The 25,332-nt window shown below is 39.4% G+C and overlaps 2 protein-coding genes and 1 pseudogene across 12 annotated transcripts in view; 1 reads left to right on the top strand and 2 right to left on the bottom strand.

Moving 5' to 3' along the window:
* Positions 1 to 4: 4 nt before the first annotated feature.
* MPPE1 (metallophosphoesterase 1) lies at positions 5 to 19,692 on the top strand. 9 transcript variants are annotated; one of them, XM_039846096.1, is made up of 12 exons: positions 5 to 63; positions 932 to 1,020; positions 6,896 to 7,006; positions 8,525 to 8,919; positions 11,274 to 11,382; positions 13,057 to 13,160; positions 13,800 to 13,874; positions 15,951 to 16,059; positions 16,222 to 16,290; positions 16,382 to 16,504; positions 17,054 to 17,194; positions 18,140 to 19,692. In XM_039846096.1, exons 4-12 carry the CDS (start codon positions 8,645 to 8,647, stop codon positions 18,320 to 18,322), a joined length of 1,188 nt encoding a protein of 395 aa, XP_039702030.1. In that variant the 5' UTR covers positions 5 to 63; positions 932 to 1,020; positions 6,896 to 7,006; positions 8,525 to 8,644; the 3' UTR covers positions 18,323 to 19,692. The 9 variants fall into 9 exon arrangements, with proteins under 9 accessions (XP_039702030.1, XP_039702064.1, XP_039701992.1 ...); XM_039846130.1 differs by having other exon boundaries at positions 6,829 to 7,006; positions 16,225 to 16,290; XM_039846058.1 differs by having other exon boundaries at positions 6,829 to 7,006.
* GNAL (G protein subunit alpha L) overlaps positions 17,190 to 25,332 on the bottom strand; it is a 154,699-nt gene continuing 146,556 nt past the window's right edge. For all 3 annotated transcript variants that reach the window (XM_039846024.1, XM_039846035.1, XM_039846045.1), the window contains 3 exons: positions 25,001 to 25,131; positions 23,390 to 23,457; positions 17,190 to 21,143 (listed from right to left, as the gene is read on the bottom strand). In XM_039846024.1, coding sequence (XP_039701958.1) covers positions 20,997 to 21,143; positions 23,390 to 23,457; positions 25,001 to 25,131 — 346 coding nt within the window. In that variant the 3' untranslated portion in view covers positions 17,190 to 20,996. The remainder of the gene's footprint in view (positions 21,144 to 23,389; positions 23,458 to 25,000; positions 25,132 to 25,332) is intronic.
* LOC120589576 (uncharacterized) lies at positions 24,049 to 24,167 on the bottom strand (annotated as a pseudogene).

Here is a 25,332-nt window from a genome sequence, read left to right as displayed (position 1 = left end):
ACACGCCCAGCCGAGCCGCGGAAGCAGGAAGCTGCGAGGAGCTCAGTGGGACTCGGAGGACAGGTGAGTCGGAGGACATATGAGATGATGGGGTTTGGCTCGCTGGGCTTGCTTTGCTTCCGGATCTACCTTGTGTCCTGCTGAGCGCTCAGTGCAAGCAGGATTTTACGTGAGTTCTTGTGACCATGTTATAATACTTACGCTTCTAGGTGAATTGCTCTTTCATGTCACTGCAAACTGGAACCTCCTTGCCCTTTTAGGATTGCAAATTAACCTATTGAAAAAACAGGTTATAGAGATTAGTTATTTATTTGCTGGAAAATCACTATTACTCAAGGCCCATGTATTAAGTCTTAGGGGCTTCCACTTACTAGTTTACTGATGTAGATTTAAAAAAATCTCTTATCTTAAAATACTATTTAAGATGGAAAATTTAACATGCAAATAGCCATTGACGACGTTGTGGTAATAATATATTTAAGGTAATGAGCAAGTAATAAAAAATTACAGGTCAGTGCATAGTAAATATTTTTTAATGCTCTTTGGGAGTGGGAATTTAGATATTTAATGATAACTTTGAAGTTAAAAGCCAATGGAGAAAATATTTTGCTCCCTGTTGTGGACTGCAGCTACTATTCTTATCTGTTGGGCAATATAGGACAATTTAGTATACATGTCTTATATATAAATATACTATAATTTAAAAAACCTATTCTTGAACAATAACATAATGTCAGTCATTTTCCTTTAGCTGCGTGGTTCCCAGCATTTTTTTTTTTTTTTACTTTTAATGTTCGTTAAGTTCCTTTTCTGTGTCTCACAGGGCAGCAGCCATGTGCCCTGCAAGAAGTGGAGCATTTTCCATTTTAGTAATAGTTAACTGAATGAAAGGTTATTCAGCAACAAAACTCTCATTTTCTGTTTATTTCAGGTAAAGGTGCTCTGATTTGGGGGAGCACAAGCCAATTTAGAGCCTTCATACTGCATACAGTCTCATCTACCAGTTGCATTCTTTAAAAGGTGAGAAGGTGACTTAGTGATACTCCCCTAAACCCAGGCTCCTAAGACTTATTTTAAATATATAAAAGTAGTAGATTTAGTCCTGAAATGAAGCCTTTGTTACAGGATATTGTTAGCTTGTTGGGTTCTGTGTGTGTTTTCTGTTTTAAAAAAATTTGTGGCAAAACCTACATAACATAAAATTTAGTATTTTAACCATTTTTAAGTGTGCAGTTCAGTGGCATTAAGTACATTTGCATTGTTCTGCAACCACCACAGGATCCATTTCCATAACTTTTTCACCTTTCCAAATTGAAACGCCACATCCATTAAATAATAACTCCCACCAACCCTCCCTCAGCCCCTGGTACCCACCATTTTACACTACTTTAGGTGTTCCTTTTATAATTGGAATCATATAGTATTTGTCGTCCTGCAACTGGCTTATTTCAGTTAGCATACTGTCCTCAAGGTTATCTGTGCTATAGCATATATTAGAATTTCATTATTTTAAATGAAAAAATGTTAATTATGGTAAAATACACATAAAATTTACCATTTTGCCAATTTTTAATGACTATTCTTTTAGAGCAGTTTTAGGTTCACAGTAAAATTGAGCAGAAAGTTGAGTTCCTGTATACCCCTGCCTCCACATAGTACAACCTCCCCCATTATCAACATCCTCTACCAGAGTGATACATTTGTTACAGTTGGCGAATCTACCTTGATACATCATAATCACCCAGAGTCCATAGTTTACATTACGTCTACTCTTGGTGTACATTCTATGTTTTTTTTTTTTTTTTAAACAACGTATAATGACACAGATCCACTATTAATAGTATAATTCAGAGTATTGCCCTAAAATCCTCTGTGTTTCACCTGTTCATGCCTCCCTACTATTCCACCCCAATCCCTGGCAACTGCATTTTACTGTCTCCATAGTTTTGCCTTTTCCAGAATGTCATATAGAAGGAATCATATGGTATGTAGCCTTTTCAGTTTGGTATCTTTCACTCACTAATGTACATTTAAGGTCTTTCAATGTTTTTTCATGGCTTGATAGTTCATTCTTTTTAGCACTGAATCATATTTCATTGTTTGGATGTTACATAGTTTATCCATTCATCTACTGAAGGACATCTTAGTTGCTTCCAAGTTTTGGCAATTCTAAATAAAACTGCTACAAATATCTATGGGCAGGTTTTTGTGAGGACATAAGTTTTAAACTCATTTTGGTAAATACCAAGCATCACAGTTACTGGATCATAGGGTAAGAATATGTTTAGTTTTATAAGAAATTGCCAAACTTTCTTCCAAAGTGAACGTACCACTGCATTCTTACCAACAATAAGTGAGAGCTCCTGTTGCTCCACAGCCTCGTCAAGCATTTGATGTCACTGTTCTGGATTTTGGCCATTCTAACAGGTGTGTAGTGACATCTTATTTTAATTTGTATTTCCCTGGTGACATACGATGTGGAACATTTTTACATATGCTTTTTTGCCAGTATTCTTCAGTGAGATGTCTGTTACGGTCTTTGTTCCATTTTAAATTTATTTTTCATTCTTAAGTTTTATTTTTTACCCAGCTATATTGAGGTACAATTGACAAATAAAACTGTACATATTTAAAATGTACAATGTGATGATTTGAAATATGTGTATGTGCGATTATTACCACAGTCAAGTTAATTAACATGTCCATCATCTCACATAGTTACCTTTTTTTTGTGTGTGGTGATAACGCTTAAGATTTGTTTTCTTATGTTTATCTATTTTTAAATCAGGTTGGTCGTTTTCTTATTGCGTTTCAATATTTCTTTGTATGTGTTGGATAACAGTCCTTTATTAGATGTGTCTTTTGTAAATATTTTTCTCCCAGTCTGGGGCTTGTCCTCATTCTCTTGAACTACCTTACCCACTTTTAAGTGTATAGTTTAGTAGTGTTGAGTATATTCACATAGTTGTCTAATTAATCTCTAGAATTTTTCCATCTTACAAACATGAAATTATATATCCATGAAATAATAATTCCCCATTTTCCCTCCCCCAGCCCCTGGCAACTACCATTCCACTTTCTGTTTCTATGAATTTGACTACTTTAGGTACCTCATATAAATGGAATCATAATATTTGTCTTTTTGTGACTGTCTAATTTCATTTAGCATAATGTCCTCAAGGTTCATCCATTTTGTAATATGTGTCAAAATTTTTTTCCTTTCTAAAGAGCTGAATAATATTCCATTGCATGTAGATAGATATATACTACATCTTGTTTATTCATTCATCCATTGATGGACATTTGTTTTGTTCCCACTGTTGTGACCGAAATAACCAGGCCCAACTCGAGTGCTCTAATCCAAGAGACAGTTTATTAGCCGGCGGCTGTCCTTGCCAAGGAGCAGCCCCGAGGCGCAGGGGCACAAAGGTTTTAAGCCCTCGATTCCATCCCCCACATCCTTAATTTTTACACAAAAGACTATATCTCCTCCATTCATTAACTGATAACTAAGAGGTGGGTAAGCAAGCAGGGGTACAGAAGCAGAATGCATCATTGTTAAAATATTTTGTACCTATAGGCAGTAATCTGGCCAGTAAATGCCTCTAGTTAATAAATTTTTAGCAGATAACTAACTAGAAGTGAGACATGGCGGTTAGCACGTACCATGTCTTCTCCTTAACCTATTGTTTCTAAAGGTGAGGTCACTACACCACCTTTTGGCTATTGTGAATAATGCTGCTAATGAACATGGGTATACTAATACCTGAGTCCCTGCTTTCAATTCTTTTGAGTATAATCTAGAAGTGAAATTGCTGGATCATATAGTAATTCTATTTTTAATTTTTTGAGGAACCACCATACTGTTTTCTCCAGTGGCTGCACCATTTTACGTTCCCACCAGCAATGCATAAGAGTTCCAGTTTCTCCAAGTCTTTGCCAATGCTTGTTATTTTCTATTTTGTTTTGTTCATAACCATCCTGTCTCCACCTTCTCCCTGCTCTTTTGTAAGTAAATTTCCTGAGATCACACACTTTTTAGGCTGCCTGGATTACATAGCCTGGGGCCTAGAGGAGGACCTAGGAGCTACCAAGCATTTCTGTGTACTTCCCTTTTAGAAGAAAGCTGTTTTCTCCAAAGAGGCTCAGAGAAGATTGTCATTACTTCCCTGTTCACCAGAGAGCTACTTGAGTGTTTCATTTGTAGAGTTCCTCACAAGGCCTGCTGAGACTTTTCCATGTACCTATTTGCCAGTCTTTAAAATTCTGCCTCACCCTTTGATCAAAAGGAACAGGAACAATGTCTATATAGTTTCCTCCTGTTTCTATGACTGGAGACTGTTAAGCATTTAAAGGCAGATCATGGACCAAAAGAGCGATAATATGTATGTTTGTAATTCTAAAATGTTTGGGGAAATAAGACTAAATGTAAGCCACTTAATGCCATAGACATTTATTGAGCACCTACTGTTTGTAGGCACCGTGCTGGGCCATAAGAGGAGGTGGGATATGAAAATAAACAAGGCAACATCTCTGTTTTAGAGAGTTTACAGCCTAGTGCAGTACACATAACCAGCACACATGGATACATCTATATAAAAATGGAAACAAAAGTTTCATGAAAGAAACTTTGCTATGCCTTGCCTTTACTATGTGCAGTATAGGCTGGTATTTTCTATTCTGTTTTTTAAAATTCTGGTCACAAATCATCAAATTGAGTTCATAAACCAGTGATGGGTCAATTTTAGCTTCCTGAAAAGCTCTGGTATAGCAGGTGTTACTAAGCTGTTTCAGCACTTTAGTTCTTACCAAGGCCTTTCAGAACCTTTAATATTGAGCATAGCTCCCTTACAGACAAGGAGAGGTCCTGAGAGGCATGCATCTGCCTTTTGTTCCTAGGCCAGGCTGAACTGTGTTTAGGAGGCCTGTATAGTTTTCCTGTTGGATTATCATTTGATGAATTTACTAAAACTGACAAATTGAACTTGGAGAGTGAAAGCAATAGCATTTTCGTAATTTTGCTTTTTGAACCCAAACCTGCAAAGGAAAGCTTTTAATATGGACGGAATTATCACTTACAAGAAAGCAAAACACAAAATATAGTCTTTATTCAAATCTCTCATTTCCTAATTTTATAGTCTAGTGGTACAAGATGAATAAACACATTTTTTTCCACATTATTTATTGATCTGATGAAGGACCAGACCCTCTTTTCATTTAGTCTAGGAAAGAACACATTTTCTCTCCCGTTAGCCTGTGAGAGCTTATACATGGAAGGGATGGTAGTGTTTATTCAGGCTGTGTGGCTGTGGAGATTTTAAATTGTTGGGCTGCTTATTATGCTTGAGATAAAATTTAAGGTTTACTTTTAGAGAGGGACTTCAGATGTGAAGCATTAGACAGTGCAACTCAATAAATAAGTAAACAGGTTCAGACCCTGATGGCCATAGCTTCTAGATTCTCTCCAATTATTGGCCTTTGTTCTCTCTAACCTGATTATAGCTATTTGAATTGAGTACTGTTGCATTGAGCCTGTTGGCATTCTTCAGATTTTAAATTTTACTCTGTAATCTAATCCTGACATACCTGCCTCAGAGAAAAATTTACTTTTTAAAAACACTTTCATGAACATCATTTCTATCAATCAGCATAACATCAGCGGAGGTAGGTATTGTGATCCCTATCATGAGGCTCAGAAAGGGCCCGTGGCTTGCCCAAGGTCTCAGAGCAGAACTGCGGCATTCTAAGTCTCCTAATGAATGGCCCTGTGTAGGATATTTTTTTATTTCTCTGTGGGAAAAAAGAACATAGAAGTTTGAGGGAAGGGCCAGGGCTCTCCTAACCTTTAGTTTCTTCGTGCAAGGCCCTCCTTATCAAAGCTGACCAGTTAGTCATCCTCTGAAGCAGTCAGCCTAGAGGCACAGGGCCCAGCTGGGTGGGCTCAGTAGGATCAAACTTACTTGAGAGTCAGGTTAGGGAGAGCTGTGTTGCCTGTGAGTGCAAACCCATGGCTTCTCTCTTGGTGTCATCTGTCCCGTTCATTTTGGTCCAGGGAAGCTGGAGGACTGCAGTTTTGTTTCCTATCTGGCCTCACTGTGGCCTCACTTGTGAGGGCAGCATCGCCTTACTTGTTCTATGCCACTCATTTTTCCTTGCTGTGTTCTAAGATCTTAGCTTTACTACCAAAACTCTGTTGTCTCAGAAGTGGGTGTAGAAGAGCAGTTATAAAGTTGTCATCTTGGGAAACTTAGAGCCTGTAAAGAGCAAAGATTTGCATACTGGAAGAATTCTAAACTGAATCCAGGAAGATTGGGGTCCTGTCCCTGTCGGCTTATCCTCTGTGGTCTGAAAAAACATTAAAGTTTTAGGAAGTTTTAACTGCTGTTTTGGCTTTAGCTTCTAAGATCTAGGAGATTCTAGGCTCTTCGAAAGAAACGAGATAGTAAGATCAAATGGTTGCTTTTCATATATTTGATTGAACCAAAACAAAGGAAATTAGATGGTATTAAGGATTATATTCATTATTCCTTAGAGTTTCTCTTTTCTGTCTTTTATGAATATCAGCCAAATAGAGAATCCATGCCCTTAGTCACATTGGTGAATGGTTACTAACAACATTGGTCCAATCATTCTAACGTTTGATTGCAGACAGATGGATGACAGCAAAAAAGAGTTGTTACTTTCTCTTCATCTGCATCAGATTAGGCACTAGCTTTATAGGGCGAAATTATCCACAGGGTGACTACACATCCTGAACTGCCTGTAACAGCCCTGGGTTATGCCGTGGTCCTGTTTTTATTATGATTAGTACACATTTCACTCTCAAAGGTGTCCCCAGTTGGAAGATAAAGTATATGGTCACTCTAGTTATGTGGCATGTGTGGTTCAACCTTAGAGAAAACAGAGATGGCAAGGAAGCTCTAAGTAGGACAAGCTATGGTGTGTGATCACCGGTGGTCTGGACTCAGTTGATAAAGATGTTGTGGATTTTCTGCGTAGAATTCCGGTAAGACAGTTGATCGTAGATTACGTGCATGATTTCCTCTGATCTCTCCAAAAGGACATATTTAAAATCTAGCACCTATGTGCTGTTCTCTCTTTAATCAAGTACAATACTTAATAAAAATAATAAAAAATATTTTGAGTGCAGACAGAAGAATGTTGAAGACTTGAGATACAGAGCTCTTTATTTCACTCCTATCCTGTCATTTCATCTGTTTTGAAAAGCCACAAATGGAGTGAGTCCTTCCTAGTACAGAACAACTGTCAGTGCCCCATTTGAATAATCATGAAGATATTTCCTTATTTTATCAATTTCTGAAAGTATTTTCAGTTCTGGGGTTTTCCATTTTTGATAATGGCTCAAAATACATGTTTGCCCCTGTTTACTTGTTTTTAGGTAAGTCTTTAAAATTTTCCAAATATAGTGGTTGCTTATTATAGAACACCAATGTGAAATAAGCTAGGGACTTTTATAGGGACTGGGGCTTATCTGCAGATGTGAACGGGGATGAAAACTGAATTTCACAGAAATTATTTTAGATGCCTATCAACCATAGGGAGATTTCTAGATTCAGCTTAGAAAATCATCTTTCCAGAAAAAGATTTTCTTTATTTATTGGCTGAGCTAGGATCTCTGGTCAGTGTCGCATAGCCACTATCCCCTGTAAGACTTCTGGAACCACTTCCATAGCTGAGTGTTCCATAACCTTCAGGTCACCATCCATTTTAAGATTTTCACCTTGAGCATTAGTTGAGGAACCTTAAATAAAATGCCACCTCTTATAGCCTGTCCTTTTATCAACCTTTCTCTTCAGATGTGTCAAAAATAGACGTTTTCTTTATAGGATGCAAAGTTTATATATATCTCGGATGAATCCATAAACATTTTAAAGGTTCCCATAGAGAAACCACTGCACATAAATGTCTTATTACAGAAGGCCATCCAGAGTTTTAAAGCTAATTTGCAGGCGAAAAGTCCATACTGTGAAAAAAATATATAATCTGAGTGCAGTATTCATAGATAGGGCTCCGTCAGACCCTGTCCTCTGAGCCCAGAGTGAAATACATTATTTGGATATCTGAAGTACATTGTGCATGAATATTTACTCCTTTGTGGAAAAGAGTGTAGAAAAGTAATGAATTCACCAACATCACAGGAAGCTTATCACCTATTGATTTTTAAGGCCCTGGAGGGGTGATAGTAAATCCTTTTTGGATCAAATTACACTTAAATAACATTTGTTGACTTTCCCTATTATGTTTATTACCTTAAACATCCTTCTGATAGATTTTTGTTTAATGATTTCCAAAGCAGTAATAAAATTTTATCATCTTAGTAGGAAGGTATACTGATAGCATTATTCTGGTCTATGGAAGTGAAGAGACGTCCTAGCCAACCAGTTATTATCCTTATTAGTAATCAGACTTATTATTATTGTAAGTTTACGGGACAGTTTGTTCATTTGGGAACGTGATAGTAGCATTACGAAACGTAATCCAATCCTTTCCCTTTTCTCCATAGGTACATGGCTAAGACCTCACCTGGACACCTTCTGCACCTTACTCAGGATTCTACAGTTTTCTCATGGTGAATTCTTGATGGATCTGACTCTTGGTTGCTGGCAACTCCAGGGCAGGAGAAATGGCTACTATCAAACTCTGGTTTGGAAGGCAGAATTTTCATCTGTTGAAGAGTTTTTTGCTGTTGAAAATCATAGCTGTTGTCTTTGCCGTGCTTCTATTTTGTGAATTTTTAATTTATTACTTAGTGATCTTTCGGTGTAATTGGCCTGAGGTAAAAATTCGAGCCTATGACGGTAAACGAGAGACTCTTGAACCTGTGCTGAAAGCCATGTTTTTGGCTGATACCCACCTGCTCGGGGAAGTAAGAGGCCACTGGCTAGACAAATTACGAAGGTAGGAACTAAAAACCAGGAATCATTCTGAAATTCTGTAGGAAAAAAGACATAGTCCTCTCCCCATAGGTCAGGGTTAATGGCTTCAGAGTACTCATTAATTTATATTTTTCTTTCAAAGAAGGACATATAAGATATTTGACTTTTCCTTTAATTTACTATTTACAGAGTATCTGTTATGTACAAAGACCCAGAAATTGGAAGGCAGGTCTGGATTTGAGTCTTGTGACTTTGGACAAGTCACTAGGGCCCTCCAAGCCTGTCTCTGCCCCGTCGTTTGTAACTGGGTTAATAAGAGAAACTCCACAGGCTATATGAAGAAAATGCCCACAGCAACGCCCAGCACATGGCCGTGGGCTGCAAAGGTAGTTTTCTCTTTTCCCTGGGTGGGAAGGACACAGAGCTGGGTTGGTGGTCTCCTCTCATAGTCACTGGTGTGTAATTTTGAGCTCACTGGTTTTTGCCCACTCTGGGCAGCAGGAGGAGCAGAACAGAATTTTGTTGTCCCCCTGGGGAGAGGATCAGGTACTGTTCCTCCACCTTAGACCTACCCAGCATTGTCTGTTTTCCCATCAGGAGGCTTTTTAAAAGATGTAATTGTGGTGAAATACACATAACATAAATGTTACCATCTTAAACATTTTTATGTAAGTGTAATTATAATCGTCCTTTTGGTACTAGCTTATTTTACTTAGCATAATGTCCTCAAGGTTCATCCATGTTGCAGCATGTGTCAAAATTATTTTTCCTTTTTTTAAGGCTGAATATCTATTGTATGTTTACACTACATTTTGTTTACCCATTCGTCTGTCAATAGACTCCTGTGTTGCTTCCATCATTTGGCTACTGTGACTAATGTCCACCAAAAGGCCATTGATGAGTGCTTTCAACCACCAGCTGGTTGAAAGCCGGTGACCCTGTACCCTGGTGACCCTGTACCCTGACCCCTTTTCCTTACCAGGGCTTTGTCTGTGCCTCTCTGAACAGGTCTCTAGTCTTGTGCGAGGGAGTGTCCTCAGAGTGTTTTGGATATAGATGAACCCTACGTTGGGTGGCGAGGGTAGATGTGTGATGTCCCAGGGGTGGGTTAAAAAGATAAGATGAAACAAGGGCATATGGAGGGGCTGCTGTACTTTTTTACTCAGAGTTTTAAACCAAAAGAGGCTCGATATAGAGAAGACCAGAATGAGACTGAGCTCCTTGGGCTTTGTTTCGGTCTCATAGATCACGCTTTATTTATGACCCTTGAGTAGCCTTCCCTGCCCTTTTGTTGCTACTGTTTCCAGATGCTTTCTTCTCCAAGGCGAATGACATAAGTCGAGAAAAATGGAGAATTACATTTGAAGAGGTATCTTGAGTGAAATGTACCATGTAGTGGTTTATATGGGGCCTAAAAAGTCTCCTCTGACCAGAAGTTACTGTCCCCTATTAATGTGCCCCAGGGCGGAACATTCCCCATTTGCAGGGGAGAAGCAGCCAGAAACATACCTTAAAAAGGAGGGAAAAATTGGAGTCCTTAAGAAAATGACACAGATCAGAGTTGGTTAGGGAGAAGAGAGGGAGGGTTGAGAAAGCACTAACATTTTTGAATACCAGCTATGTGCCAGAATTTTACAAATGCTATCTCATTCAGTCCCATAACTATCCTGTGGAAGTAGGTTTTTATTGTCTTCATTTACCAACGAAGAAACTAGGAAACTAGGAATCAGAGAAAGTAGCCAACATTTTCAAGGCAGCACAACTGGTTCATGAGTGGAGCTGGGATGTTAAGCCATTGCCCGTCAGGTTTCAGGTCCCAGGCTCTTTTCATTTGCTCGTCTCACCTACAGATTGATTACTTGTGTGCCTGAAGTCTACAGGATTTAGTTTTGATATTGGCTAGTGTGTTTCTCCACTGGTCTCTTCCCAAGTCTGAAAGCAGGAAAGAAGTTGAGGTCCCTTCAAGAAGAAGTGAAAGTTAAGCCAGATGGCTGTCATTTCCTCAGAGTGCTGCCAAATCACTCCACATTGGGCAGTTTTAGAAGCAGCATAAAGCTTTCAGATCCCTGGGGCTTTCATGACTGAGTGATGGCTTTTGGGTACAGTATAGAGACTGATCTGTGGGTACCACACAGGGCAAGCCACCCTTTGATATATGTGAGAACAGCAGCCTGACTCTCCTTTGGCGACTTTGTGGCCCACATTTAATTAGATATTGACTGTCTGCCTCCTCTAAGCTGTGGATGAGAATGCGATGATGGGGCCATGGAAGAAAGAGAATGGGACCATTTAGTTCACTTTTTAAATGACCCCTTAGACAGATGTAGTCTCCAACCAAGAAACAGACCAATGCCTTTTTCCTGTTGGTCTCTATAGGGAATGGCAAATGGAGAGAGCCTTCCAGACGGCTCTGTGGTTGTTGCAGCCAGAAGTTGTCTTCATTCTGGGGGACATCTTTGATGAAGGGAAGTGGAGCTCCTCCCAGGTAGGACCCTGCAATCCTGGCACCCTAATCCCACTTTCAGGGTCCTTCACGGCAGCCCAGAGGATCCATGAAGCAATATCAGCTAGGGTTGGAAGTTTTGCTTAATACCAGTATTAAAAATGTATAGTCTGTCTTGAAGGTTATTAGGATCTGTGTCTAATGACAATCTTGAGTTAGGTTGACTAATCTTATATTTGTCTGTGTAGGAAATATATAGATTAGCCAGCTGTCACTTTGTTGGAATGCACATTACCATGAACCTCTTGAGAAAGGGCAATATTGGCAAGATGGATGCTATTTCAGTTGTCTCCAAAATTACAGAATACACATGGAAATGTAATTTGACTTTACACTCTTATTTAACTATTAAACCATAAGAACCATGCTATAAAAGTTATTTGTTACTGTCCTCTGATTTTCTTCTTCTGAGAGAGAGGTGCATAAGGAGCCATGGGGGCTTAGCATGAGGTTCCTTTGTCTTCAGAGGTCCCTGAGACCTCTGCCTGGGTATTGAAGTAGGAGCCTTTCTACAGACCAAAAAGAAATTCTGTTCTCACCTTAGCTGTCAGAATGCTTTGCTTTTACATTCCTAGAATTAATGAGAGAGAGAAAAAAAAAAAAGCTCTTCTTGCTGCTTGGTTAAAAATGTTTAGTCACTGATAGTTTTTAGAAGATAGTAAAAATACATTGGCATTTCACAGGACAATCCAAAAGCTGTACAAAGAAAGTTTTGGTGCAGATATGATAGAAACTCATGGTTTGTAGGGTTGTAATGTTTGTTTTATCTAGTTCAAAATTAAATATGATAATGGAAATGTTATATGTAAAAGGCAACTATTTATAAAATGATATTGGATGTATATGCTGTTTTTCCAAATTAAGGGCAACATTTTTATGTTTCTATGTTTTTCTAATTTTATGTTATTTTAATTTTATATTATTCTAACTTTAAATATTCTTTGTTAAAGTGAAATCTTTGTAAATGTGTTGAGGGACTCTCTACACAACATATTTCCCTAGGTTGGGCCATATTTAAAACTTTTAGGATAAAGTTGATTACTATTCAACTAGGTATTGTCTACCCTAGAGTGTCCAATTGATGTTTTTAAGCTTAATAAAAGTAAGAACCATGTACACAGAATTCTCAAGCTTTGATAGTTAAAGCAAATGTCGGAATATTCTTGAAATATTTGTTGGATGGTATCTTTCTTTCCCCCACTTCTCATCAAGTCTCACCCCCACAGTTGTGGCCACAGGGAAATGCTCATGCTGAAGGATTTGCTCATCCTTGTCTTGAGACACGTAAATTTACTCGACATTTCCTAAGAGTCTCTTATAAAATGTTCAGATCTGATGTGATTCTTAAGCTGGGGTCCATGTTTCATCTTCAAGGGATCTTGAAATAATGGGTGTATCAACCAAATATTTTGGGGATTTCCAGTTAATGTTTTAAGATGGGGGATACCATTTAATTAAAATTTGGCATCAAATAATTAAAATATTCATTTTGGATGAGAAGTTTGACGTAGAATTAGAAATTCTGATTGGTACATTAGCTTCATGAACATCTGATTTGGACAGGGAATTCTCACCATCAGAATAGGGGTTGTGGTTTTTTAGCCACAAGGAAGAGAAGGTTCTCTGGATCTCAGCAGTGACTCTTTTATTCCATAGGCCTGGGCGGATGATGTGGAGCGGTTTCACAAAATGTTCAGACACCCACGTCATGTGCAGCTGAAGGTAGTTGCTGGCAACCATGACATTGGCTTCCACTATCAGTAAGTAGTTCACTAAAGCCTTGCAACATGGTAGCTCTTGCTAACTATAATTTTGAACCTGCTACAGTTTCGATGAAAGCCTTATTTGGGCTGTGTAGAGGGAATTTGTATTCCTTGTAAGATGTAAGCTCTGGAATGTAAACTTCGTGAAGGCAGAGTTTTGTCTTGGTGTGTCGTCACCCTCAACAAATCTCTGTGAAACGAACGATCTGTGTGTGCCCTTGGATGATTCTAACTGGAAACTTACCTTTAATGGCCAGTTATTTTCTTTGGGAATCAGGAAACAAGATGATTTAGACTTTAATAGCTGATGTTTATATAGTGCTTATATGTGTCAACCTGTTTTAAGCACTTTACTTCCATATATTAACTCTTTTCATCTTTATCATGTTCCTCTTATTTTACCCATTGTACCAGAGAGGAAACTGAGGCCCTGGGGACAAAGTCCCTTGCCAGGCCTTACCGTTAGTCAGTAGGGGAGCTGAGAGTGGCACCTACTTAGTCTTGGGCCAGCTGGAGCTCTCAGTTAACAATGCTAGTCTGGCACTCAAATCCTGAAAGTTATTTTTTGTGTTCATGATAACTCATAAGAAGTTTTAAAATGGCCTGAAAAATGTTTCTTTTTGCAATTGAATGTAGGATGAGCACATACAGAATAAAACGATTTGAGGAAGTTTTCAACCGTGAGAGGCTGTTTTCATGGAAAGGAATTAAGTGAGTATTATTTGCGGATTCTCACGAAGACCTTTAGTCCTTGGAAACTTAATTTTTCAGAAGTGATTGCTATACTGGGTCAGACCCATGCTTTGTCTGGCCTGGTTTTCAGTCTCTGACGAAGGTGCCTCAGGCTGGCCTTGTTTATGGTCCCCCTGGGAGTAACTGTCTTGGTTTTCCCTAACAACCTATAGTGAATCGGTTAGTTTATTACTTTACCTAGCCACCAAGAGAATTTTATTCTTTCTGTCGATACTGTCTCTGGGTGGTATAAATTTCATCAGCCCACTTTGTAAAGGAGTATTTTTTATTTGCTTAAAATTTACTTATTTCCCTTTATAAAGGTTGTTCCTGTGGTTATAGTATCCTAGGATTTGGTGGCAAGTGTGTTCACTGTGCTCTATAGCTCTGCGCCTACCCATTCCCATCAGCCTTGGTTTTTTATTTAATATATATATATATATTTACCATAATTCGGTTGGCAGAGCTTTTATTTCCATAGTGATAGATGAAATATTAATTCATTTTAAAGCTGAGATCATTTTAGAATTGATGAAATGTGGTATAGTTTGTTGGATTATTTCTTTCCTTCCTATCATAACTGTCTAGAATGTATGTGCATAGAGTATTAGACCCTCTGAATTGGGCATCTACAGCTCAACTTTTCTCTATTTTTCATTCTTTTTTTTTTTTTTCAAATACAGTTGACATTCAATATTATTTTATATTAGTGGTTAGAAATTTATATAATTTATGAAGTGATCTTTCCAATTAGTCAAGGATTCACCTGGCCCTATACATAATTATGATGGTATTATTGACTATATTCCTTATCATCAGCCTTAATTTTTAGATCAAAGCTTCCTAACCCTATAGTCTGACCATCAGCACGAGCTTCCCCTCTGCATGACCATTTTTGTGCACGACTCTGGACCCTTTCTGGGTGTGTGTGTGTGTGTGTGTGTGTGTGTGTGTGTTTGCAGCACAGTGTACCAGACTGTACACATTATTCTAGTTGCAGACCTAGTGGAGAGAGAAAAGGTGGTAGAGGAAGTTTTTTCCTATTTTGATCATATCCTTTCCCTGGTGTCCAGTACTCTGTTGGCTTTGGCTGGATCAGCTCACTAGCCTGTCAAATGAGATGACCTGTGTGAAGCTCCCCAGAGACCAGGGTTCAGTGGCTTCTCCACAAATGCTTGCTCCTTTCCTCTTTTTGCCTGTAGCTGCCAGACTAACTTCTTTTCCTGAGTTATAATGGAGACTTGGCACAGTTTGATTTTTTTCTCCCTTGTCATAGAGTTTAGGAAATTTTAAACACACTGATCATATTTCGGATCATTTGATTAGTCAGCAACTCATCTCTAAAATTCTTTAAATTTCAAACAATCTTTATGACTCATACCTTCTTCATGTGTATAGGAAATAAAAGTGTATATAATGAGATTTTATAGAAAATATAATTAAGGTAAAGTGATTGCAAAGGAGAATCATAATTGACTTTGGGATTATCCATACTAGTCAGCTCTAACCAGCACCCCCATCCCCCAACACTGCCTTCTTTGCTGGGTGCATGGATGTTGCCGAATGTTGCCCATGGTTTACTTTACGTAGTGATAACAATATCTAACATTTTCTGAGTACTTTCTACTGGCAAGCCCTATTCTGTTGTATTATTTCATTAATCCTCACAATGCACTGATGGCGTGGTGTCCTATTTCTATTCCCATTTTGCATATGAGGCACAGAGAGACCAAGTAATTTGCCCAAGGACACATGGTTCAATGCTGAATTTAGTGGTAGTTTAACTGCAGAGCTTCTGTGATCTGGGATTTATCACAAGTTCAGCAGTAAAAATCCTTTTACTATGTCTTGGACTTCACTCCCAATAACGCTACTTTGTTTTCTTAATATTGACTTCTGCCCCAAAACACAGATTAGTTGAGTTGAGATTTAAAGCTGTTCTGGATGTGTTTCTTCACACTATGGATGCTTAGCTTTCATTTCATGGAAACGATATCGTGAGAAGATAATACATGGAAAGCCCCCTGACTCTCTGCTTGCTCCCATCTGCCTCAGTTTTGTGATGGTCAACAGTGTTGCCCTGGAAGGGGACGGCTGCAACATTTGCTCAGAAGCAGAAGCTGAGCTCATCAAAATTTCTCACAAACTGAATTGCTCCCGAGAGGTAGGAGATCATTTCAGTTGGCACAGGTGCCTTCTGTTCTGGTATTTTCTAAGGGCACAGTGAGTTGTGTTTCTGTGTGTTTCTGTCACTTCTTTAGCTCCCTCTTCCCTTCCTACCATGCACTGAATGCTGGGCTTGCCGGGTTAACTGATTTCTGATCAGCAGGCACATCGCTCCAGCTGGTGTGGGGATGGTCAGCTGCTGCCAGCGTCAGCCCCCATCCTTCTGCAGGTGAGGTGGGGAGAAAGCAGCTCTGTGTATTTGGCAGAACCACCCAGGGTCTCATGCAGTCACACCTGACTCCTCTCTAAATCCTGGACAGCATTTTCCGCTTTACCGGAGAAGTGATGCTAACTGTTCTGGGGAAGATGCCGCACCTCCAGAAGAAAGGGGAATCCCCTTTAAGGAGAGATACGACGCACTTTCTCGGGAGGCCTCACAAAAGGTTTGGCAGTGTACCGGAGGCTAACCAAAAGACAGGGGACGGAGGGCAGGGTTTTGGCAGTATCTCAGGTTTTCAGGTCATCGTTTTGTTCCTCCCCTGCCCCCAGTAAATCTGCTTCTATTTCCTAATATCAAGCGTAATAATATTCTCAGCTATTCTTTATTCAAAGTTTTTCTACCAATTTGAGTGTTTTTGGGAATGTTAATGAAACTTAGAATTATATTTTTAAGGACTTAAACTGTTCTTCCTTAAATATATATTTATACAATACCTAATATACATATAATAAACTTATTTATGAAATAAATTGATAAAGTACTTATAAAAATTTAAAAATATAAAATCTGGGATGAGAAGAATAGATCTAAGAGCCTGAAGTTACTTTTGATAGATTCTAAACAAATCAAAGGCTTATAAGGACAAAATAAAGCAGTCCTATGAAGTAGGGATTTCATATTTAACTTAATGAAATCAATGACACTCTGGTTGTGGGCCCCAGCAGGGCTCCATCCAAGTACTAACTGCCCATTGCTGCCCCCTGGACCACAGCTTCTCTGGTGGCTCCGGCCGCGCCTGGTCCTGAGTGGCCACACGCACAGTGCCTGCGAGGTGCTCCACGGGACAGGCATCCCTGAGGTCAGCGTGCCATCTTTCAGTTGGAGGAACAGAAACAACCCCAGTTTCATCATGGTAATGTGAACATTTATTTTTGTCTCAAAGCTTTCATAAGTATTTAAATCAACACAGTAATCAACTATTTAATTGCTGCAATCTGTAAAAATATACAAAAGCCGTAAATAAACTTCTCCCACTCCACCTGCACACTTTGGTACACTGACTCCTGTCTAAACACCTTCCTGGAGACAAATAAACATGGCATTATTCTGAGGGTAGAGAGGGGAGAAGGGTCTTACAGAGTGCTTTATGCTCCAGGAACAGCAGTGTCTTCTGTTCTTAGGCTCTGTGTGTTTAATTTTCTAAGGAAACAGGATCATTTCTTCATTAGCTGTATTCAAGTCATCTTATTTTCCAAATGTGCCCATGGGCTCTGACAGAAAAATGCTACAGCTCTTGCAAGCTGATTAAGGATATTGTTTCAGTTAGTGACCACCTGGTGTGTCAGCTCCTTTCTTTTGCCCTTGGGTTTCAGCATCCAGTTCATGCTTTTATGTCTGGTACTTCTACTTAATAAAAAGACAGGTAAAACCTCATGTTTTCAAATTCAAACATTCCCCACTGTCATTCTACACAGCAAAATTGTCTACCAAACACAAGCCCATTGAGATACTCTTGGCACATGTATTTCTAGGTAACAGATTGCTTATATTACTATGAAAAAATAGCCTTGTACTCCTGTTTCTCGAAAACCATTGCTTTAAATCTCCCTGTCTCTCTGAGTACCTCTCAGGTATGCCCACTATAATTTAGAGGAACCCTTGACTCCCTTCTCTTGCCACTGCTTGTGTAGGTTGAAGGCTGTGCCTCCTTGAGTCTCAGTTGAGGAGAGCCACTTCTCTGCCTCACCTGAGTGAGCCAAAAAGGCTGCCTCTCCTCTGTTGTTTTTAAGTCAGATTGTTGTGTTGGAGCTGTATGTGGGGCTCTCACTGCAGCATTACGTTCTCATTTCCTTTCTAGGGCAGCATGACACCCACAGAGCATGCTCTCGCCAAGTGCTACCTTCCCTTTGAGGACACGGTTCTGATCACATACTGTGGAGCAGCTGGGTTCCTTGTGGTTCTCATGTTCATTCACTTTGGGCTTTTAGCCTCACCTTTTCTTTTTGGTTGGCAGCTGCTCAGAAAATTTAAGACAATGTGAAGAGGAGAATTTTTGCATTTAGTAATAAATATCAAAGCCAAAGAAACTGAACTTTGGGCAATGCTCATGTGAGATGGGACCAAAGTAGGCTGTCTTTATGCACATCATAGAAATTCTAAATCATTGATGCAAGCTACTGTAGAATAAATAGTTGATTAAACTGTTCTCATGCTATAAAAATGGAACATGTACTCTACGACAAGTCTATTTTCTCATTTTATCAAATATATGTTAATCAAAGATTGTATCTGTACAATATATAAACACTATTAATGTCATCACTTGCATGCACTAGACAGTCTGTCCTTCCCCAGGATGGAGCCAGCAGCCCTGGAGCACACTCGAGATTGGGTGTACACAAACCAAACACTGGCTTTGCTTTTGTCCTTTTCCAAAATCATTCTCAAATTCCTATATATTATAAAGCTGTACACTGAAAATAAACGTACAGATGCTACAAGCAGGAATATATTGTTTATACAGACTTTTGTACTTCTGTGCTGAATTAATGAATCAGATTTTTAGATAAGTGTAATTTTCTCTCCAGCAGATCAAGTTATTAAATCTGAATTTAATGCCTGTGAAGAAAGAAACTTGAAAAATGGACTTGGAAGTGGCATTTGGTATTTAAAAATAAATGCCTTGATAATTTTAAGCCAGACAAAATGTATTCTTTTTGTATTTTTCCTACGAGTCTGGCTCTTTCTTCAATGAAACTTTTAAATAGGAAGTTTAGTAATAGGGGAGTTGTCGAATAATAATACATGTAACAATATACAACTTCATTTTTTTGTGTATGTTTGTGGGGGTGTATCTTCAGTTTTTATTCATGTTTTCTTTTGAAAATGCAATGTAAACTGAAAATAAATTCTATTTCATATGTCTCCGTTCAACTGAGTTTTATGAAACAGTTAAGGATGAGGGGAGCAGTAATTCAGTAACAATGAGATAAACCATGTTTGTTGTATTGATCGTCTGTAGAGTTGTCATCCTTTCTTGGAAAAGTAGTAGTATTTAAAATTGCATAAGTTTATAAAGGATTATAAACTGCTGATTATATTATAAACTTTAAAATACTCAATGAATACTAAAAGCCTAAAAGGAAATTAGTGAAATAATGTATGCTACGCTGTCATTTCTCTGGATTTCTATTGTTGAAATATAACTTCAGATATCTTTACTAATTATCTTTTGCCTAAGGAAACTACCCTCAAAGCTGTGATTGTAGATCGAATATGAAATGTCCCTGCTACATAGATTCTTGCTATTTATACTGAGGCTGCATTTGCAGATCTTTCAAGCTTGAGAAATAGCTATATAATTTGACTTTATATTTCAAATAAAGGTTTACTATTGTTTCTTCTTCAAAAGGAAGATGTCATCCTTTGAGTCTCCTAGGCAGACACAAATATTGACACCCATTAGTCTTTTTCTTCCTATTTGTTGACAGTGGAACCTGTGGTCAAGTGGGTGGTTCAGAAGCTTTGACAATGGGAATGGTTGACCTGTTCCCCCTCAGGGAACTTGTAAAAGTCTTTAAAATAGCAAAATAATCGAAAAACATTGTCTGGAGAGAAAAAACATCCTTGGTTCCCTGAAAGAAGGTTGTGATGTTACTATGACATTGTTTATAAGATGTGGATGATTAACTTGCATCATATGTGTATATATGTTTAATCAAGGAGTATTTTTAAAAGTACCAACCTGATAAAATATTCTAAATTCTAATTACCATTTCTTACCTTTTTCAGAGGAAGCGGCAGATAATGTTGACATTTAGCTGTTCAGCACAGTAAAAACACATTTCTTTTACAGGTATAGCCATAAGCAAGGCACAAAGATCTGCAAGAAGTTTTCTTTAGTAGTTGGTTATACAAAATAATATTACATTTTGTGGTCTGTACAGTATTATAAACCAGCAATAAAACAACAACAAAAGAATATATGAAAGGAGACTATTGCCCAAGTGTAGTGAAAGTCTAGAGAATCATTTTTAAACGGGACAAACTTTGCAGTAATGAATGTGGTAGGTTTTCTGCCAAAATGTAAAAGGCTCAAAGTAGCTCTAATTCAAATGCCTGAGGCTAGCAGCGACTTTAAATATTATTGAAAAAAGGTTTTCTCTCCACTCTGTGGCTTGGGCCTGCTCTAAGTCTTGGGCCAGTGCAACTCAGAACGGGTGGCCACTTGTCCCCTACAGCTTCTTAAAACTAGAACCGGAAAGCACAGTAGCTCACCGCATTACACGTGTGCCTCTACTATCATGCTTGATAGCGCGGGAAAAAGTGTGTTTCTCCCCCACCTGTAAAGTTCTTGATGAATCAGTAAATTACTGAATGAATGGATAAAAGGGGTGCCCACCCAGAGAGATTTCACTGCAGTGTCACCCAAGTGAGAGTGGACGGTTTGCAGTGACACAAATTGGTGGGGGTGGTGAGGCTGTGGAAGGTCATGTTTAATGAAAAGAAAAGCTACCTACCAAACCTGAGGGGAACAGAGGTAGCCAGAGGCTTGGTGGTCACACATGGAGCTGACACTGAGCAGGACACAGAGGGCAGCCAGATGACACTGGGGAACTCACTACTTTGTACCACGGTTTGGGGCTGACAGGCAGTCCGGGAATAGAAGGGGCAGCTGATTGAGGAGAGAAGGCGCGCTCAGGGGCCGGGCCGCCTCACAGGAGCTCGTACTGTTTGAGGTGCATCCTCTGGATGATATCGCGGCAGTCATTGAACACCCTGCGGATATTCTCCGTGTCCACTGCGCAGGTGAAGTGCGGGTAACAGTAGTGTTTGCCGTCCCCTGTTGCCGTGCTGATCCTCTGCAAAAAACAAGGTATCTGCACTTCTGGGCCCTGGCCCCTGGGGGCATGTGGGAATGCCGCCTCCACCCCATTCATTCTTAGAGAAGGTTTTAGGCAACACTGATCAAAGACTAGAGAGCTCGGGGTGTTTAACATGGAAACACAGCCATAGGGAGTGTCTGTCTAAATACTGAACGCGCTGCTGGAAACCGGAAGAAACTTTGCTCACCTCCTGCCCACAGAGGTTTAGAATTTAGTTGAGATGGGACATATATTTAAAAGACAAGCACAGAAAGTAGAATTCAGGGTAGTATTTTCTGGAAATGAAGGTCTAAGCCAGAGGCTTCCAGTGGAACTTTCTGCAGTAATGAAAATGTTCTGTATCTGCCCTGCCAGTAACGTAGCCACTATTACTAGCTGATACAACAGAGAGATTGATTTTTAGTTTTCTTTAATTTTAATTAATTTGAATTTAAATATCCACAGATGACTAGTGGTTCTGTACGGGTAGCACATCAGCCATGCTACTCCCTCCTTCACATAGAATTTTAGCATTTCCTAGGTGTCCCCTGTTTAGCAGTGGAAGGTTCATGGGTGTTTTGAAAGAAAAGTGCTCTGTGGCCAAATAACTGAGAAACACTGAATTAAAATAAACATCATGTCATGATTTGTGAGGATATCTTGGAGCGACATGCTCATGGGCATTGTAAAGCTAAGGAGCCTAGTGAAGAGAGGCTATCTTGGGTTAAATTCTGACCCCTTTCCCATTCATATTTTTCAGTCCTAACCCCCAGCACCTCAGAGTGTGACTGTGGTAGGAGCTAGGGTCTTTAAAGAGGTAATTAACTTAAAATGAGGCAATTAGGGTGGGCCCTAATGCAGTAAAATGAGTGTCCTCACAAGAAGAGATGAGGGCATAGACGTAGAGGGAAGACCATGTGAGGACACAGAGAGAAGATGGACATCTACAAGCCAAGGAAAGAGGCCCCAAGAGGAACTGACCCTGGCAACAAACACCTTGATCTCAGACTTCCAAACTCCAGAACTGTGAGAAATAAATGTCTTCTGTTAAGCCACTCAGTCTGTAGGACTAATGCAGGGATCATATGGAACTTTCTTCACAGGTACCCACAAAAATCCCTGGATGTCTTCCTCGTACCCCCATTCCCACCCCCTTTTTTTTCTGCAAAGCATCTTGGGAAACAGCCATTGGAGAAATGCGGGGACTCTTGCAAGGAAATTGTGAAAATGCTCATCACGTTATAAAACTCCTCTTAGGAGGAGAGCCTTGTTTTTAGCAATAGTCGGGCTTCTCTTGAACAATTAAAAATGTTTTTTAAACTTATTGATGCTGAAATATGTAGGTTATATATCTTTTTAGTCCAAAAGAACCAGATGAGATATGTGGCACACAGAGTAAGTGCGTAGTGAATGAATGAAAATGGGCTTCCTTCTGTAGTAATCTGACCGGTTTGTCTCTGACTGGAGCAACGGCAATTTAAGGAATGGAGTCATTACAAAGGTGGTTGCAGTTTGCAAACTTCAGTTTAAATCTTGAAACAAACCGGTTTTTATTAAAAATGATAGAAAGAAACTCACCGAGGAAAACTGGACAATTCCAGACTCTGCTTGGCTAGCTTACCCAGCTGCTGCCCAACTTTCTGAGGCCCTCTTTTACAAGATAATGTTCAAGAAATCTGAGAGGAGCTAGTAAAATACGAGGACGATAACCCAGAAAACACGCAGGCTTTTAAGAGCATCAAGACACGGGGCTGACCTCACACTTACTACCTTCTGTTTTAAAAGGTTTGGTAATGCTGATTCTGGAGAAAATTCTAGCCCAGGTTTGGGCTTAGGCTTGTGGGTCATTTCCAATTTGAGAGACAGGGCTTGTTGATGAGACTGGGGGGGGGACTCTGGGGGCTGACCACTTGGCCCCAGTTGAAAAGAGGACCTAGTATGAGTGCTGGTGTTCCACACTCTGCTGAAGGACTCTTTCCTTTTTGGAAAATAGAACAAATGACAGGGTCTGGCTTGTCTCAGTGCTGTTCTTGCTTGGAAGCTATGTGACCTGAGGTGAGATGACTAACCTCTCTGAACCTCAGAGTGCTCAAGCTATGGGATGAAGTAACAATACCTTCTCTTGTCTCTCATAATTTGAGGGGAGAGTGAATAAGATCATGATAGGATAAGTAACTTGAAAGTTGCAAAGAACAATATAACTCTAAGGTGGTAGGAAAACAAAGGTTAAAAAAATTGCTTACCAAAAACAGATCCCTGATAAAGAACTTCGCTCTTGTAACTTTGGGATCTTCTCCCGCATCTGGTGTTGCTGTAGAAATTACAAATAGAGTTTTAAGTAATGTGAAACAGAGATATAACTCTATGGAAAGCATAAAACAAATTACAGAGTTAGACTCTAGTATACTCACAGCATTAAACTCAGTATGGCAAAGCCAAAAGCTAAAATGTCACTTTCATTTTTCTTTTCTCCTCCCAAATCTTTTAATTTTAACAGAGCTCTGATAAAACTTTTTTTTTTTTTTTTTGCATGCTGTAGTGGACATTTTGGAGGTAAGCTCTGCAGAGCTTGAGTATTGATGGGATGGGGTAAGGGGATGGGGGCACTGGTGACTGGGAAAGTTAAAGAAGACTTGGTTGCTGGGAGACCAGTAATCCAGCAGCAGAGACACAAGTGGTACTCTGAAGATTTCCCTCGGACAGCCTAGCTACCTTAGCCTCGGAAAGCATACCTCAGACTGGCTGAGGTTAGTGCACAAAGGACTACAAATTCTCTTCTTCTTTTTTTTTTTTTTTTTTTTTTTTTTTTTTAAGGCGAGGCAGCCCTTGGTTTACCTCACAGATTGCAAGGAACTTGTCAGCTAACAATCCCTTATTATTTTTTTTTAATTTTTATTTTTTATGCCTACAGCACCTGGTCTTCCTAGGTGGTCTCCCATCCAAGTACTAACCAGGCCCAACCCTGCTTAGCTTCCGAGATCAGACAAGATTGGGCTTGTTTAGGGTGGCATGGCCATAGACTGAATTCTCTTCTTAACTAAAGTTTCTAGGAAAGTCTCTTTCATTCTGCTTTATAGAGTTTGGGATTCAAATTTAAGAAGTGGTGTTATTTTGCTGTAAAGAAATCCATTCTATAAGCCTCTGGTGGCCCAGTGTCTACTCAAAACTGAAGAGCAGCAGCTGGAATTGGGATTATTTCCTCTTCTGGGTTTGCCCAAATGGGACCTTCCAGGCTTTAGCACAGAGAGTCCCATGTCCCAGGAATCCCCACAGATGGTTGGCCATCCTAAAGGCAATCGCCATTGTAGCCAAAGACATTGCTGGAGACAGAGAGGTAAACACGGTGGCTGAAAGTATAGGCTCTGGACAAAAGGGTTCAAAGGCTGCCTTGTCCTTGCAGGCTCCACCTGAGTGACCTTGAAAAAGTGACTTCGCCTCTCTCAGCCTCACTTTCCGTGGGAAAATGTGAGAATAACAAAAGCTCCCTCATAGAGTTACTGGGAGGGTTCAGTGTAAAGGTCAATGTAAAGGGCCGACATGGGCCCAGTTCACAACAGACCCAGCTGAGGCACCCAGAGGCAGAATTTACCCCAACTAATGACGTATGTGCACCTCAAACTGCCCTTTCTCTAAATGCACAGTTTGAATGGAAAGCCAAACTGTAATCAAATGGAATCCTACATAGGACATTTTAATATTCTAGTACTTTAGGATGGGGCAGTAGTCGAGAGGATTGATTTAAAGTACTTGAATTCCCTAGATTTATCAGAACTGTTTGAATAATAGTTACAGGACTATTGAAAGAATAATTAAGTCTTTTCCTTAATTGGGACAAACTTGTTTTGAAATCTTACCATCTTCGGGAACTGTATAATTTGCATATTCTGGAAAATAATCCTCGATTTTTGATTTTCCCGCCAAGACTTTTTCTGCCAGCATATCTTGTTTGTTTAAGAACAAGATGATCGAAATAGTTCGTAACCACCTGAAAAGGAGAAATAAAGATACAAATTTCACATCCAGTATATGGGAAAGAATATCTAACATAGGAGGAATTCAGTGAAAAGGACATTGCCATCTTCTTGACAATATTTAGCATTATTTGATATACCAATATCTCAGTCCCCCCCTCCCCCTCCAACTGCCAGCTAGGCATTCTTATAATGATAAACATAGGTAGTTGATT

This window comes from Pteropus medius, unplaced genomic scaffold (assembly GCF_902729225.1).
Source record: "Pteropus medius unplaced genomic scaffold, Ma_sr-lr_union100, whole genome shotgun sequence".
NCBI classification, from domain to species: Eukaryota; Metazoa; Chordata; class Mammalia; order Chiroptera; family Pteropodidae; genus Pteropus; species Pteropus medius.
Note: the sequence above shows the minus strand (reverse complement) of the source record. Positions and strands in the feature narration are given on the sequence as shown.

Bases quoted from the DNA above. Each gene is read 5' to 3' on its own strand.
- MPPE1 (XM_039846069.1), top strand. From the start codon at position 8,645: ATGGCTACTATCAAACTCTGGTTTGGAAGGCAGAATTTTCATCTGTTG. The intron at 8,920-11,273 runs GTAGGAACTAAA...TGGTCTCTATAG, and splicing joins TGGCTAGACAAATTACGAAG to GGAATGGCAAATGGAGAGAG. The intron at 16,505-17,053 runs GTTTGGCAGTGT...CCTGGACCACAG, and splicing joins CTCGGGAGGCCTCACAAAAG to CTTCTCTGGTGGCTCCGGCC.